A 16911-nucleotide genomic window follows, 5' to 3' on the forward strand; every position below is an offset into this window, starting at 1 on the left:
GGAAACAACACAAAAAAATAAATAATAAAAAAAAGGTAAAGTAAAATGAGCAAGGGTGTTGCTTCCCGGTGCCGGTGCAGAAACGGGTTCTGGCTCAGCTTGGTGCTATGATAAACCATAGCGCTGGTTTTCAGCTAGAACCCTGGGTGAAGTCACGGACTGACTGGTTAGTGTCAGTCACCGACACACATTACCTAAATACACTCACGTGCAATGAAAAAGATCCACCTGCCATGCTATCGGCTTTCCATATGTCATTAGAACTTTTTCATCACTCGTGAGTCTAGGAATATTAAAGAAGCATACTTAGGGCCACTTGCACCAACATATTAAATCTGATTTAGTGTTAAATCTCGATTTAGTGTAAAATTTTATATGTATTGACGTTTCTTAAATCGAGATTTGACACTAAATTTAGATTTAAATGTTTGTGCAAGTGGCCCTAAAGTCTAAGGACCTGTTCCGCAATGTCTGCATACGCCTATCAGTGGGATAAAATACATGCTGTCGTGATGCTGTCACTCTTTTTAACTCTGTTTTAGACAGTCTTTTATCCCACAGTTAGCCATAATCCAGGTATTGTGAGACAGGCCCTAAATATTATACATTTAAGAAGCACACTATTTATAATCAAACCTCATTCCAGACCCTGACGTGCCGAGTCCAGAGGCGCCTATACTCAGAGAGTACAAGCACTGGATACTAGGCAACGTGCAAGGTGGCCGCAGCTACCCACTGGTGGTATATCAGGGCCCGGCGCCCCCATCCGTGTCCCCGCACCGGTACATCGTGCTGGTGTATCAGCAGCCAGGGTCTTTGTGCTTCGATGAGCCCAGGATCACTAATCAGTAAGTATTTAGTCAGGTTGCAGGCAAGGAGTTTTCTTGGGTGACGTCTTAAGGCAAACGTCCATTTTTCGGCATCTTACGCAACGGACGCGTAGCATTCAGTGTTCTTTGTATAGAAATTCACACAAGTGTTTCTCCATAAATTTATGACAGTATCGATGCGTTTGATTCTGATAGGTGGACACTACGTGGACGCTTACCTTTAAACCTTTTAAAGGTCTAGCGCACTCAGGGTAATCAGTATTCATCATTCATGGAATGATTACTTACTTACTTACTTATAGTCCTGTTACAACCCTGTGGAGCTTAGGGCTACAGACATTCTTCGCCACGCTTCCCTATCTTGAGCCGCCTCCTTCACTTGGGCCCACGATAGACCTGCCCTCTTCATTTCCGCCTCCACGGACCTTCTCCAGCTCTGTACGGGTCTACCTGGTCTCCTTCTTCCGCCAGGCTGCCACTCGAAAGCAACTTGAGCATGGTTACAGTCGTGTCTTCTCATTGTATGGCCGATCCATCTCGAGCGCATGGAATGATTAATGATCATTTTCATATTTTCAGGACTTCAAACGTGTTTCGCTACGGTTTCAGAGTGCAGTCATTTATTCAGAAGTATAACTTAAGAGGACCTGTATGCGGTACGTTCTTCTACGGTAAAGCCAATTACTGAATATTTCTTTTATTAATTGTAAATACATTACCTACTTAAATTGTAGGTATTTATAATTATAAAATAAGTGCATAAAATGTTGTTCTATGCATAGAATATTCGTGCTATTCGTATGTCATAAATTTTATGACTGTGAAATGATAAACTTTTTTCAATTTATTTAATTTTAACTATCCCGCGGGAAACTGTTAAGGCAATGCGGAGCCAGTAAATGCCAGTTTGAAATAAATTGTGAAAATAGTGCTTGTCACACAGTTTCATTTTAATAAAACCGGACTAGACTTTGATTTATGTATTCCATTGCGACGAAACAATGTGGTGCTTGTAATTTAAGCATATAGCATATAAGCTGTTCCGGCAATCCTACATTTTCTCTAACCGCATATTGGAAAAGTATAACAATTTTTATACTTAGATTAACAATTGCCGTGATAGGAAGAAGTAAGGTGTACGAGTTGTAGGTTAAAAAAGGCAGGTTTTGTTAGTCGAAAGTTCACTCACTTTTAAGCTAATATTTGAAGTTGTAAGGACATTGATAGGTATGTGATATTTGTACACCATAGTTTCAATTTGACCTTCACTGAGTTATTCTTACAGTTATTATTTATGTACTTATACCCATTCGTATTGGCTAGGTTTTTTATGTTTGTGTACAAGTGTACAACCCACCTTTCAAGTTTTATACCGGAAAATGGTACCTAATACTAATGTAGCTAGGTGTGCCCTCACGCGGGCGGCTTAGTAACTAAATGGATGCACTAAAAGCCGGTAGAAAATCTAGTCTAGTTTTAGTACTTATTTGCCACACTAGTTCCAAGGGAATCTACTAGGTGGCTTATACGAAACTCTCTCTAAATCTCTGTAAGAACTACGATATATTTTCGTAGTCCTACTACTTCTAGGTCATAAGTATGTGATAAAAATAAAACAAATTAAAAAATAATATGCTAAATATTTATCTATTAAAAATAATACTACCTAATTACTTAATTACTGTACAGTGATTAAAATATTTTTTCTGTTGTAAAAACATTGATTTTTTATTATTTCTTAATGTTCACCAATTATCCCTGAAAAATTAAAATATATTGGTTTAGTTGAATACTAAATATACTGCTGAATAACTACAATTTGTACCTATTTGTTGAAAAACCGAAACCGAAAAGGTATAATGTTATGTATTATCTAACAACGGTATTATGTTTAAAATTTCCATTTTCTAAATCAATCACTATGTTAGACAACATTTTGAATCGAGAATTATTTAGTCACCGACTTGTGGTACTTAATTCTAGTATTAACAATACTTACTTTTAAACTTTTTCACTGTCACCTGTTTTGGTTCCCATCAAACTTCCGACTATATCTGAAATAGATTGGTACAAAACACTCGCTAAACTCTTGTTTTTAAACCACACCTCCATTAAGCCATTTTCAACTTTACTCAGTTCTTTATCCTTCGGCAAAATATTGTAGTCATTTAAATTATAACCCGTATAACAAGAGAATTGTTGTAACATAAAAAATAAAAGAATAACAGACATACAATACACTTTTGAGAACATAATATATGTAAGTATGTCTACCTCGTTGCCAGTGCGACTAATATGAGACTAACATGGCATCGGAAAGTCGCTTTATAGTTTCTTAGGAAGACTGTAAAAGAAATGTTTACTAATTTTCCAGCAATGTTGCCAAAGTACTTATCTTCAAAGGAACATTGTCATAAGAAAGTTTGTGTGAACTATAATGATTCCAGGAAGTTTACGTTTCATTGGCAAAAGTACCTAGGTAATAAAGGAATCGTTACACAAGATCATTGATGACTATGCAGCTGACGGGTTACAGTCATTAGTGTCCACGCCACCACTGAAGTCTTACGGCAAAATCGGGAACTAATCTGTATTTCGTTCTATCTGACATTTATTTCTACGACGTTGAATAGGTACAGCGTTACGGCTGCGGCTATCCGACTTCAGTATAATACCTATTACAATACATAAATATTGTATGGATCTACATGTACGGTGGTGTAGGCTTGTTCCGCTTAACAAGCCATATTTTCATGTTGTGTGCTTTTGTCGTATACTTGCACGCAGGCGACTGTATATTTTTTCATTTAAGGCATTGAGGGTCACTTTTACCGAACGCTAAACGTATTTAAAATTGTATTTAGATCAATTTTTAATACATTTTGTACTGACAGACGTTTGACAGGCTACTGATTATATTTAGCGTTTGAAGAAATTCCACCTGAATATAAAATGCAATCTGCTATGCCTATGTAATGTATCTACCTATACAAAAATACATAAAACATTTATAAAAATATAAAAAGAGGTTTTCAAGCATCGAGAAAGTGAAAACACTTAGGTACTTACCTAATTGACAACTTTTTTATTAAGAAAAAATAATAAGTACCTAGTTAAGTAAATATTTTTTTATTTTTATTTCAAAATAAAATCACAAATAATATTAACCTGTTGTAGAATATTTATGTTTGGTATTTGCCCCTCAAAATAGCGTAAGGATCTGAAGCTGACCTTGTAGGATCTGAAATTAATTAAATTTCACTTGAATTTTATTAAAATGATCTAGTTTACGCTATACTATTGTCTAAGTATGTAGAGCCAAATAATTGGTTCATTTAATTAAATTCCGTACATATTATTATAATCCCCTAAAATGTTTATAGTTTGCTAAGGAAACTGCATCAATAAATCAATACTTAAGTACATTCATTTAAAAAAAATCATTTTAATGTGCCAAGACAAACCATTCCGGTTTAATGGCGCTGTCAAACAAAAATGTAATGTATATATGCCTGTTTTATAAATAAATAAATAAAAAATAACATCCTATAAAGGTAATATGTTTCAGGGCTCACAGTTTGCACAACACCTATCAGGTAATCGTAGTATCATTTCCTCCATATTATCTACATACTAAAAACTTTAACACCGACTAACCTTTAATAGAAACTATAAAGTTCACCGCTTTAGTTCCAAAGTTCCAGAGTTCGCCGGCTATCACACTGGCGAGTGTTTTATTCTGATACATGTAGTTCATGGTGCCCGATATCAGCCGTTCTACTGGTCCTTGGGGGCCCAACTCTTGCTCGTATTGCTTCTTCACCTCGTCAGGGACTGGCCCGAAGATACTGGAACTGTGGGGTTACCACCACCGAACATTATCAGACCCCCTAGTACGGGTTTTGCTATTTTTGAAAACGAAAAAAGTTTACGTTTTCTCCTGTCATCTGCATATATTATTTGTCAAAAGTTTCATGATAGTTTCCATTTGAGGCGCCACTTAGTATGCGAGAAAACGTAAACCTTTATAGTTTTCGACAAACTATCAAACCTGTACAAACAAGAAACAATCATTAAGGAGCGTCGCTCGCTTGTTAAATCTGTCTAAAATTTTTATGGATCTGACTGATGTTTGACAGACAAGCGACGCTTCTTATGACTGTCAGTATAGTTCATTGCTAATGTGGCGGTGGTGGTACGGTACCTGGTCTGATGCAGCCCCACGATCAGTATTGATAGGATCGGGATGCACAAAACAGTCTTGAAGAACATTGTGCCCGTTCCACTTCTACGTTGGCATTGAGTGTTGTTGGCCAAGATAAGTGGTATTATGGATGGGGGGTTTCATTGTTACTCGGTATTAATACTTTGTTTGTTTGATATCGCTTTTTTTTCTGGAATTCTTGTGAACTACTTACATGCTTGCACTGTTACTGCATAGTGTGGGAAAAGGAATCGATTTTTGCGTAAGTAGGTATCTGGTTATTAGATACTGAAAACACTGGTTAAGAAGAACCTATAGCACACGAATGTTTGCATATCCCCTATTTTAACGATAGGTTTAAATTCACTTTTAGGTTTTGCGATATTAATGGAAACTTCTCACCATTTATTCAAAATCATAATATTTATTTAAATAATCTTAACTCTTTACCAAAGTAATAGAGAGTTAGAAAACATGAATTTATGACATAGTGATGTTGCATGTTGTGACAATGAAGCTATGAATACAGTATAATACATAGATTTCCTTCCACATTGATAAATTACGCAGACCTATAAGTTACGGAACTAGATTAAAATTACGTCATAGTTTTTCAAAACAGTAAAGTACTCGTATTTTAAAAATGATAAAATAATGATGTAGGTAAGATGCTCATTATAAATTAACGATGGTAAATGAATGAAATAAGTATAGTTCTCTATAATCTCTTGTAGTAAATGCCGTGACCGTGGTATTCCTCCTCCTCAGGCTTAGGTTTCGGCACGTAAGGGTTCTTTAGAGGATCTGCGTTTAACCTGGAAAGGAAAAAATCTAGTTAGATTATGTGTGTATCTGTCTGTGCCGAAATGTGTACCTGTCGGAATCTTTCGACTGTAAATCCATCTCGTACCTACCTGGTAAATCAAATTGAAAATGTATTTTTATCATATTGCTATTACTATAGATTATTGTTCATTCTAGGTCTATTCTTTGCAACTCTATCGATTATACTCTCACGAGCAATTAAGAAGTTCCAGTGACAACCAAAACCAAATTAAGTACTCCTTAATGAAAAAGGCTAGCTTAATTTTATTACCCTGTGTGCAATATTCAGAATATTACCAGCTATAAACCTAAATGTTTTTTGTGTTAAAATTGAACGACGCGCCCTGCTGGCCCTCGCGCCCGTCGTGGCCCACGTGGGACACCCTGTATATCTCTGCTACTCACTTGTAGTGGTCGAGGGCCTGCGAGCAGTCGACGTTATACCACCAGTCGCACGTGAACTTGGCCTGGTCGAACAGCGTCCCGTTGGTGCACAGGAACGACGCGCCCTGCTGGCCCTCGCGCCCGTCGTGGCATACGTGGTAGGCCTGGAAAGAACGTAGGTAGTCACATATTATAATGTATAATATAATACACGATTAAAGTATTCACTGTATAATACACGATAACAGGATAGTTAGGGTTAGACAGAGGGTTACTCTATCTATACTGTCGAAAAACGAGCGAACGAGAGCTGTAGATTAATTGGCACGTTTAAAACAACGACATTGTGCTCTCCGAAACTTCGTTTTCATACAGAGTTTTTTTTATATACAAAGACCCCCCAGATTTATCCCGCGTATGCAACATATGCTACGCATTATGATTTCATATAGTTAGAACTGCGAATCAAACTCTTATGTAACATTACGTTTGGCAAAAGTGTCATCTCATCTCGTCTTCGCTTTGGTGTAGGATAGATTTTACCAAATTGGCTATAGTGGCAGTGGGCTCCCGAAGAACCGATGACCATGAACCGAGCCTACGAACAGGCAAACGTAGCTTGGAACGCCCTCCAGTCACGATAAGACGTGACAAATTTGTGTCCTACCACAAGAAATAAGATAGATGTTTAGCTCTGCGAATTCTTATTAAAAATATTATATGCACTACCTAGGCACAACTATGGTGATGCATAAGTTAATAATAAAATTACGGCATAGGTCATTAGTTCCCAGTGCGGAAAATCAAACGCTCTCTACATAATTTGTAACAGTAACGATAATAGTTGTTATCCTGCTTATATTACATAAAACGCAATATTTTTAAAGAATAACAATTATGTATTTACCAAGGCTTTAATTAGAGGTTCACTGGACATGATTCGTCATTAAATTGTATGTTGAAACTGCCGCCGAAGGGCATTCGTTATTTTAATTGAAGTTAAGCTCATACATCGGATAATACTGTCTACACAGCTACAAAATTGAGTTGTTTGGACGTCATTCATATAAAATTACATAATGTTGATTACTTGATTAAATCCTAATAATATAATAATAATAAGTTATATAGAGGTATAAGGGAATTGGATATACCTACGCCATATTGTAATTTTTCGGGATTAATTTCATACAGCGTTCCCTTTAACTACAATACCACAAAAAACACGCACGAATTTCAAAAGGTCTGGTAAAGTATGGACGCCGAAAGCTTTAGACCACATCCATTGTTATGGGAGTAGTCTAGCAATAAACTGCTGAAGAAGAAGAAGAGGCCTAACTCCACCAGTGGACTGCTTTAAGCTAAGAAAAAGAAGAAAAATATAACAAAACCCACCTGACATCCAGTCTCAACATTAGCGTACATCCCAGGGTGGATCGGCACGTGGTGACAGGAGAAGCTGGTGTGAGGAACCTCGTGGTAGATGGGGTAGTCCACCCCGGGTATTCCCGGGACATTCTTCAGGTCTTGGGGCTTCTCATGCTCTCTCAGGGGCTTCGGTCTGACGATCGCCTGCTGGTACTGAATGGGGTAGTCGTCATAGTCTGATGGCTGTTGGTATCTCTGGAATGAGAGAAAAACAAATTTATCGTATTGTTTTATTTCAGGAGAATTACTCTAGCTGTCGAGCAATCGATAATACGTTTAGGGCCCTTTTCACACCTGTGGGATAAAAAGTATGCTGTCACTCTTTGTAATGTAATTATGTTTTAGACAGTGACAGCATGTTTTTATCCCACAGGTAGCCATTATCCAGACAATATGAAACAGGCCCTTAATGAAACGTAGTAAAGTAGTGGTTGACCCAAAATACGCATCTCGTTAGCGATAGTACCTACTAGTTATTATTCTGTGGCGATAGGAACCCCCTAGCGTAGGGTATAAGATCATAATCGTACCTATTAATCATGTATGGACATGATATGTACCTATTAAAGCAATTACTCTCTACAATCAGGTCTGACATGTTAACATTGACACAGTTTTTAAAGTCTCTATCCAATCCACTTACTTATTAGTAGAGCATGTAAACGAAATAAACCATATTTTCATAATATGTAAAGGAAATTGTAGTACAAATACACTGGTGCCTAAGTAATTTATTATTTTGCCATTGACTTTTCCTTACTCATATCACATTTTCATCATACAAACATAATATTTTTCCCAATACATAATCAGCGTAGCAGAAACACGGTCATTGAAACAAGAATCAACAATTCTAAACCACCCTAATGTCCACACATGCGTATAATCTAATCACTGTCATTGCGAGTAAGGTCTTCGACCCAGCTGCTTGGTCGACTATTCAGTGCTGTGAAACAGTTCTAACGCGATCGTGGAAGAGAATAGCCAGTCTGCCAAGATAGGTCTGTGAAGCGCCACTTCTATTATGTGGGTATCATTTGTTATTTTGTTAAGTAAATGCTCTCTCATTAAGGGTCTCATTTGATACAAGTGAATTGGTACGAACTACGATTAAAGCCACACTGAGATTTAAACATGAGACCTCGGCCGTATATAACAATAGTAACAGTACCCGCATCTGACCCTGTTTATGAGATTCATAGTTCGGGAAAATTTTAGTATCAACATATTATGTTTAGTATGTTGTAAGCCGAATGGGGGTAACTCAGGGGGTCATTCTGAACCACTTTTGCTTTACGATTTTAAAATATTCGTGAACAAAAATCATCCCCTTTACCTGGCTTAATAAATAGTATCGTCACGTGGTATGATAGCAGATAGAATAGCGTCGTATCGCAGAATACGTGGTTGCTTGCGACACAGCTGAGCGAGTGAGAGGGAGGGCAATGTGCGCTCACCTTGTCACGGTCGACCAGAGTTGCGCAGACGCCGCAATGTGGAAGGATTTAGGTTCCGATTCCGACGCCGGAATTGCAAAGGGATATGAAATTTGAATAGCGGTTTAAAGTATTAATTTTGTAGCTCACGTGGACTATTTGACGGTTTACGCAAATAAGAGGATACTTATTATGTTTATCATTTTTAACAAAAGAATTTTGAGATATTGTATCTGGATTTCCAGTATCCCAGGATTTGAAGTCACAGTGCGATGAAACATTAACTTAGTATTTTGTAGGGATTTGATTAAATAATATGACCCTACCCTACAGGGGTAGATTTTTTTCATCTCACTTGAAGTTTACTTTTACTTACGTAACTAGGTACGTGTCAGAGATGCTTTTAGAGTTAAGCCGTATTTTTTCACAAGTGTTATTTGATACTTCATAAAGTTAATCAGGGTGTTGAATCAGTAGTAAATATACTTATTAATAAAAAAAGTGAGCACCAGCAGTCACATTTTTGTGAATAACTATACCAAACACTTTTGCAAACTCTGTATTTTATTCACGTTCATAAAATCTAAGGCAGGTAACCTATACAAAGTACTATCTAATGTGTCGATATTTTGTGAATATAACCGTACTTACCTAGAAAATTCCACTAAGCTAGGTACTCTAATCATCTTTATTGGACAGTTGATATTTAGTTTCCAAATTCATTCTTGATAAATATTTACCGACTTAGTTATATAAGCAGGTAGGAAACCTGGGCAAATGTTAATGATTTCGATATCCTATGAGAGACATTATACGGTCCGTACTACTACGGAAGGATTATATATCATATTTATGTACTACATAATAAAAACTGGCCTGGTAAGCATGTATTACGTATGAAGACGACCGAATGGCGTAGTGGTTAGTGACCTGACTACTGAGCCGATGGTCCCGGGTTCGATTCCCGGCTGGGGCAGATATTTGTTTAAAGACAGATATTTGTACTCGGGTCTTGGGTGTTGATATTTATATTTAGTATCTATCTATCTATGTATTTGTGTAGATATATCAGCTGTCCGACACCCATAACACAGGTTCTGCCTAGCTTGGGGTCGGATGGCCGTGTGTGAGATTTCCCCACATATTTATTTATTTATTTATTTATTTATATTACTGAAATATCATCGAAATAAATACATAGACAGTTCAGAAGGGTTTGATTTCAAGCTCGTCGATAACTTCATGTCAGCAATAAATAGTTATGTACATATTTATGCTCCGTGAACGTTAATATTAACTCAAATAACTAGTATGCAAGTAAGTAACAAATATTTGCGTTTTCATGTCCAACTGGTAGGTATTTCCTGTGAATCGGAACGTCAAAGTCATCGAAATATTAATTAAATTAAAACAATTTTTAACTACATATCAGCGTCGTCGTCGCGGTTTAGTGATTCGCATAATTTACCAATATCCCGGAAAGCAACTACTGAATTTATAAAACACCCGACGTTTTCCTTCGGAAGTGGCTGTTTACGGGTTGTGAAATTATTCCTTGTGCTTAATTTCATTTTAAACCTGGCGTAAACCGCACCAATTCAGTAGTGAATTCGAAAGTGTGGAACTAAAGTATTCCCTCTTGCACAGCCTAATATTATATCGCTTATCTAGTATAGACAGCCAGACAACAGAGCGATAGGTATTGTTGGGGTTCTGGTTTTACTTTCTAAGGACCCGTGCCCCAGCAATTGGGACATGATGGGTCGTGATGAAGGTACGGAACCCATAAAATGAAAATTAAAAAATATTAATAAAATAAAATGTAAGTAAATTAATTAAGTAATTTGATATGTCCCCCATTATGGTGCTAGTGTTAGCTTCTGGAGTCTCTGGAGACTACGAAATTCGTTTTGAATGAACAAGGGTATCTGGGTAGAAGGGAAAATTATTTAGTACCTTTCCTTTATGAAGGAAAAATTGCCGATACAGTTAAAATTCCGTTTACTGATCGCATATCGTATCAACGGATCATTCTTCAATGAGTATATGTATAGGTAAGTACATAATACATATATAGGTAGGTGTAGGGTACTTATAGGAAATATGAATATTTAAATTTTTCGTTATCAATAATGATTTCTAATAAATTAACAATACTTTACTAGAAGTATTTATGCAATTCAGAAATTATTTTCTAAGATTAGCTCTATTGTAGAGAGCAATGATCTCTGAAACATACACGGTAACTATGTGTTGTTGGCAGACCATTTATCACAAATAAGGACATCAGACATACTACTTACGTAGTTAGTTAGATACAGTTTTAACATGTCAGTAGGTAGGTACATCTTTCCAAATCTCAATCCATATCAATGGGCTGGCTGGTGTAATAATTCGCTCAGGGATACAATTTACGTAAATACCTCTACTATTGTTTCTAGAAAATCACGGAAATAACAAAGAGGCGAAATCACCATTCCCCTACCATATAGTACTAGAAACTTGCTAAGCTTAGTTCAAGCCATTGCGCAAGGCACTTATTCAATAAGTTCATGCTGTATCACGTCTGTATACAGAGTTATACAGTAACTGGTTTTGTTTTTATTACGTAGAACCTTCTCAATACAGTGTGCTGCAATAGTTACTGACCTACCCTACATTATAATGACCGACAATGTTGAGTATGTGGAGAAATGCCCCTGAGATTAAACCATGAATGAAAAAAATACTATAATCGAAAATTTAATGACACGGTTTCGCAAAGGTGTTAAGAATCATGCATACAGAACCTATGCACCTACCTAGTAGCACTTAACTTTGACATTTCAAATCTAGGTCTCACAATAGATACGCTACCTATGTTAAAGGTGGTTAAAGTCAAGAATATATTTTAACGTGCCTAGGCCGAGCCCTGAACCATGGCAGCTCTCGTTCAATTGAGTGGTCACGAATTCAAATCCTTCATGGTAAATAAAATACCTTCAACATCACACGAAAAAAGGTGATTTTAGAGATACCGCTGCCATTGCCATTACCTCAAGATACAGAACTGCAGTCTGTGCCCGGTAAGGAAGTAAATATAGTTGCCCCGCATATTATCTTTAGGTATTCTAATTAATAGAACATTATAAAATTTAGATATTTTATACTTTAATAAGAATCGTGAGAACCGCTACGCGACATAATAAAATAGTTTCCTCATTAACGATAACACAAAAACACGAACACTAAGTAATTTTAATCAGGTACAGTTTATGTATAATTATCTTCCTGAAATTACCAATTAACGTTTTAATTACACACCTACCAAGTTAATTATGAAATAGTGGCAAAATGCCAAGTAGAGTGTCTTAGCAACCCTTATAATTACATATCTACAGACATAAGGTAAATGTCCCAGTAGTTGACACAATAGTGGCAATAACAAAAACGTTGTTAAGGAAAAACTTTTATTACGAAATCAGGCGGTAACTAAGTAACAAAATTTGGTAAATCAGTCTTCTATCTAAATTATCTCCTTACAATCAAGTATCTAATTAAACGTTTTTTATTATTTTCCGACAAAATTCAAACAGTCTCAAAATGTACCTATAATTGATAGGAAATTTTTCACTTCGCCCAGTAATTGACAAAGCAGTTTTACATTCTGTGTTCCAGTAATTGATATGAAGTCATCAACAAAAAAAATAAAAAAAATACAAAGTATTAAAAATCTGCCATAGCAAAAGTAAAGTAATAAAAACATTGAACATTTTACACGTCTTCGCAACATATATTTTACGCAATAACGTTGTCATTATAATGAGACCCTATGAAATTCACCATTCAAAATAGCATATAATAATTTATCCATTTCTTGTTTCTTCTTTCGTCTTAATCGTTCTCATTCGTCCGTCTTTGTCCATTATCATTCTTATTATTTTCTTCCTGTATTTCCACATCATCTTCGCTTGAAGAATCAAACAATACTTTTTTGGTGATTTGCAAGGCGTCTAGATTCTGTTGTCTACAGTTTTATTTGCTAAATTCTTTTCTTGTTTAATCTTCATGGCTTCATCTTCTCTTTTTTCTTTGTCTTTCTTCAGCTCGTTTTTCTTTCGGTTCTAATATTTTTTTTCTTTTTCCTTTGCCATGCTTAATACCTCCTTAACTATGGTGTTTTCTTGCGCTGGCGATAAAAAAGTTTTTGGATCCATACGCCAGTCAAGTGGAGTCTTACCGTTCACTTTATAAGCATAATATAAAGTACATTGTATTTGCTGGCTTCGGCTGCAGCAGCTATTGGTAAACCAGATTTTACCTCTTCATAAGCTCGTTGCATTGAATCCACACTGTAAGCAAGCATTTTAACTTTAATTGGTGGCATCTTATCAAATTATAGTACCAGCAACGAACATTTTATTGTTATTAATAATGTGTATAACCAATAGTTGATAGCTAGATGACCAGTACTTGATACCCTATCAAGTACTCGACCCGTGCAATATTTTCAACCCAGAAATAAACAAAGACAAATTTTATTGTATTGTGACCCTTACACCTTTGATATTACGAGAAAATTAAAAAAAATATTTTGACCTATTACTTGATAGGGGGTATCAATTACTAGGTATTTGGGTTTTTCTTGTTCTAGTAGATGATACTCGTCACAAACAAGTAAATATAATAAAAATTGGTAAAATAAACATGAACCAGCGAAGTTACTTTACATGCAAAGGTAATAAAAACAATACTTACCCGTAAAACGCTATAAATCAACTGCAATATCGTATCGGCGAACACTCCGAGCTTAGTTATTCAATTAACGAAACACAAGTAAACGCGTTGATGCAAACGGCTGCACGGGAAAAAAATTGTAACTTGAAATTGAATCGATGCAGAATACTGACACTTTGGTTTTCAATTTAACAGACTTCAAAGATCAAATATTGATAGGAGTGCGTTTAAAAACTGAATTAGTTTTCTTATTGTTCAACCATAAAGTTGAAACTATCAATTACTGGGACCCTATCAACTACAGGGACATTTACCTTAGGTAATGTGGCCCATTTAGGTAGATAATACTTATTGAAAAATCAGAAACTACCTACATACGATGAAGCATTTTTAAATATATCATCACTTTCAATACAAATTGTAAGTAAATAGGTAGGCACTTTTTTTTCTTTTCACTTTATTTATGCTTGCCATCCCATTGCTGTCTATCGGACACGGGGTAGTAGGTATGGGGTTGAACTGAGGGAGAGAATAAACTCAAAACTTTAAGATCCTACCTGTAAATACGCAGCATCTGAAACCAGACCACAGAGTAGCGCTGTAGTGAGCGCGCGCAAAACAGCTTTACCCATTTCCCCGCACATTTTTAAAAAGTTAGTTTTAAAAGTAAACTCTTGAACTCTATGGTCACTTGACAGTCACGCGGTTCGGTTGCGCGGTGAGACTGTTGGAGTTAGCTTGAAAGTCTTCAAACCCCCACTAGGTAATGTGGTGGTGGAAGGTATTGCCGAAATCGCTAAAGTAATTTTTGTTTAATTAATGTTAGGTGTGGTTGGCTAAAGTTACGTGGGAAGTCAGTTTCCCTAGGTTTGAATTAAGATTAGATGAATAGTACTTAACTAGATAGGTGTGTACCGACTATCCTAAGGTACCTAAGTAATTACCACATAAATAAGAATAATAACTAGTTCACTGTTCATCTAGTTGTAATCCTAAAAGCTTTTCGAACAGTAAATTATGACCACCGGCCACTTTAAAAAAAAATAAAAAATCTGCAGAGTTATACTTTTTTTTTCACTTGTTTGTAAGTGGCTTGTTTTGTAGAAAGTGCATGAAATGAGACTTCCAAAGATAACGTCTCACACGTTTAACTGTAGGTAGGTACCTACTTTTTTATACTTCCGGGGAGCACCCTGAACAGTCAGCTACTGACGCTATTCTGACTGGATAATCCTTATACCACGGTGATAGGGCTTGTACACAAATCTGCGACTGTTTTGACAGTTTTTCAGGGCAAATGCTTAATTACTGTCGCACGTTTTTGAGATGCGACGACGTCGCAACGCAGTTTTGTGTACAAGCCCATAAATCCTAAACTAGCTCTACTGTTATGTACCTGAACTATTGGGTGGGTAGGTTTCAATGTAACAGGGGTAAGAAGTTGGTTGGGGACGAAAAATTTCTTTCCTAAGTAAGTACACTAACCTTTCAAGAACCTTAGTACATCTAGATTATACTTAGATCTAGATGACACTGCACTTGAAAGTGGTTGCAATCGTAATATGTAAGTACCAACGTAATTCCTTATAATTCTACTTTCACGACCGCTATATTTATATAACTAACTTCCTCCAATCAATGTTTAGATAAAGTACCTACCTTACGTATTTTAGCATTTGCACACACATGGTGCCAATTTGTGTTAGGTAACAATGCATTGAATGTATCAATAATATCAATCTTTAATCAAACTAAATTAAGTACAATCACAATATACCTACCTAGTAATAAACCGTTATATAAGGAGCCGTAGCCATGTAGTGTTGGTATCTATCTACCTATGAGTACCAACAGTTAAAGTAACTAGGTACACTATTCAGAAACTGAACGTGACTTTAAAACGATTTGATTCAATGATTTCATTCAATTTATAGTTAATATCATCATCATACCATGCACGATTGTTCAAACAGTTCCATGCCATTTTTTCTCACTGTTGGTTTCTTACTCCAGCAAAAGAATTGCTTCGCGATTTAGAATAAGGCTCCTGTTAGTATTCAGAAACGCTTTCAGTTTTCACGGCTCGTTAACAGGTTTATGTTGTAACGTCATTAACAGTGTGCAGTTATTAGATATTATTTAATAGACACTATCAAGTTTCTTTTTTATGTGAGGTCTGCCGTCTGCCTACTGCCGAGTTATCGAATGGTTAGTGTGCTCGGTGAGGTGAATGGTATATTTGATTGATGATATTATGATGTATGAGTAAGTTATGTACTGGTAGACTATCTATAGTTTATGGCAAAAACTATTATAAGATGCTTTTAAAAGTATTTCTTCCTATAATAATCTGATAACAGTGATACTTAAATAAGTACTTAAGTACCACAGTAGTTCGTTTTGTTAGATACTTATACTTACAGCCACATTCATTCCGTGACCAACTCTTAAATCGTGAAGAAATACGGCTGCTACTGCTAGTTTTGTGTTGTAGGTCTATAAGAGCAGTCATCGTCATATGGTTTGGATTGGTGTAAGACGAGTACTCACCTGAAAGACTCATGACTCACGATCACGAATCATCTGGGCAAATAGAAAAGAGGTGGTCTGAAATATCTATTGACACGAAGCTATGTATTAGTTCCATAAAACAGCGCACTGCAAGACGTTAGGAAACATCCGATGTTTAGCGGTTGTTGAGCAAAAGCAGCGGTTCAATGCCTTCCCCTTAAGGTAGGTCTGTGCCTTCCTACTAACATCACAATAATGTTAAGATACGTATCGTGCAAGAAAAGCATAAATAAATAAATAAATATCGTTACGTAAAGAACATGCATGGAAGTTATAAGTACTGACGTAAGTACTAATTACTTCCATGAGAACATGAAAGAAGGATTTTACCAATGACACTTGCATTGATTGCTACCGGACTGTATACTTTTGCTACTGTATGCTTTGTGGTATAGCCCCACTTGCTTAGGATGTCTGCAGCAACTTTTTTGCCATGGAAGACAAGACTTACCAGAAGGGTACTAGTAATTATTGTGGCTTTACGTATTGTTTGATTTCATCCGGTATGGACATCGAA

The 16911-nt window shown here is 36.2% G+C and overlaps 3 protein-coding genes across 3 annotated transcripts; 1 reads left to right on the forward strand and 2 right to left on the reverse strand.

Annotated features, from left to right (window-relative positions):
* Window positions 1-424: 424 nt before the first annotated feature.
* On the forward strand, window positions 425-1518 carry LOC105390610 (protein D2-like). Its single transcript, XM_048625045.1, has 3 exons — window positions 425-464; window positions 647-848; window positions 1410-1518. The coding sequence occupies exons 1-3, from the start codon at window positions 425-427 to the stop codon at window positions 1516-1518; spliced, it is 351 nt and encodes a 116-aa protein (XP_048481002.1).
* Window positions 1519-3943: 2425 nt separating this feature from the next.
* Window positions 3944-5147, reverse strand: LOC105390617. The gene is made up of 3 exons (XM_011561956.3): window positions 5035-5147; window positions 4488-4684; window positions 3944-4071 (listed from the first exon to the last, which is right to left on the reverse strand). The coding sequence occupies exons 1-3, from the start codon at window positions 5100-5102 to the stop codon at window positions 4013-4015; spliced, it is 324 nt and encodes a 107-aa protein (XP_011560258.1). The 5' UTR covers window positions 5103-5147; the 3' UTR covers window positions 3944-4012.
* A 291-nt stretch (window positions 5148-5438) lies between these two features.
* Window positions 5439-14559, reverse strand: LOC105390626 (U-scoloptoxin(01)-Cw1a). Its single transcript, XM_011561967.3, has 4 exons — window positions 14381-14559; window positions 7639-7866; window positions 6265-6407; window positions 5439-5849 (listed from the first exon to the last, which is right to left on the reverse strand). Exons 1-4 carry the CDS (start codon window positions 14465-14467, stop codon window positions 5753-5755), a joined length of 555 nt encoding a protein of 184 aa, XP_011560269.2. The 5' UTR covers window positions 14468-14559; the 3' UTR covers window positions 5439-5752.
* Between the last annotated feature and the right edge of the window lie 2352 nt (window positions 14560-16911).

Source organism: Plutella xylostella, chromosome 13 (assembly GCF_932276165.1).
Source record: "Plutella xylostella chromosome 13, ilPluXylo3.1, whole genome shotgun sequence".
NCBI classification, from domain to species: Eukaryota; Metazoa; Arthropoda; class Insecta; order Lepidoptera; family Plutellidae; genus Plutella; species Plutella xylostella.

Excerpts from the sequence above, each read along its gene's own strand:
- LOC105390617 (XM_011561956.3), bottom strand. The coding sequence starts at position 5,102 with ATGTTCTTCAAGACTGTTTTGTGCATCCCGATCCTATCAATACTGATC. Across the intron at positions 4,685-5,034 it reads GTGGGGCTGCATCAGACCAG|TTCCAGTATCTTCGGGCCAG; the intron begins GTACCGTACCAC and ends GTAACCCCACAG. Across the intron at positions 4,072-4,487 it reads CTTTATAGTTTCTATTAAAG|ATCCTACAAGGTCAGCTTCA; the intron begins GTTAGTCGGTGT and ends AATTAATTTCAG.
- LOC105390626 (XM_011561967.3), bottom strand. The coding sequence starts at position 14,467 with ATGTGCGGGGAAATGGGTAAAGCTGTTTTGCGCGCGCTCACTACAGCG. Across the intron at positions 7,867-14,380 it reads CAGATGCTGCGTATTTACAG|AGATACCAACAGCCATCAGA; the intron begins GTAGGATCTTAA and ends CTCTCATTCCAG. Across the intron at positions 5,850-6,264 it reads CAGGCCCTCGACCACTACAA|GTTAAACGCAGATCCTCTAA; the intron begins GTGAGTAGCAGA and ends TTTCCTTTCCAG.
- LOC105390610 (XM_048625045.1), top strand. The coding sequence starts at position 425 with ATGTTTGTGCAAGTGGCCCTAAAGTCTAAGGACCTGTTCC. Across the intron at positions 465-646 it reads AAAGTCTAAGGACCTGTTCC|ACCCTGACGTGCCGAGTCCA; the intron begins GCAATGTCTGCA and ends ACCTCATTCCAG. Across the intron at positions 849-1,409 it reads GAGCCCAGGATCACTAATCA|GACTTCAAACGTGTTTCGCT; the intron begins GTAAGTATTTAG and ends TCATATTTTCAG.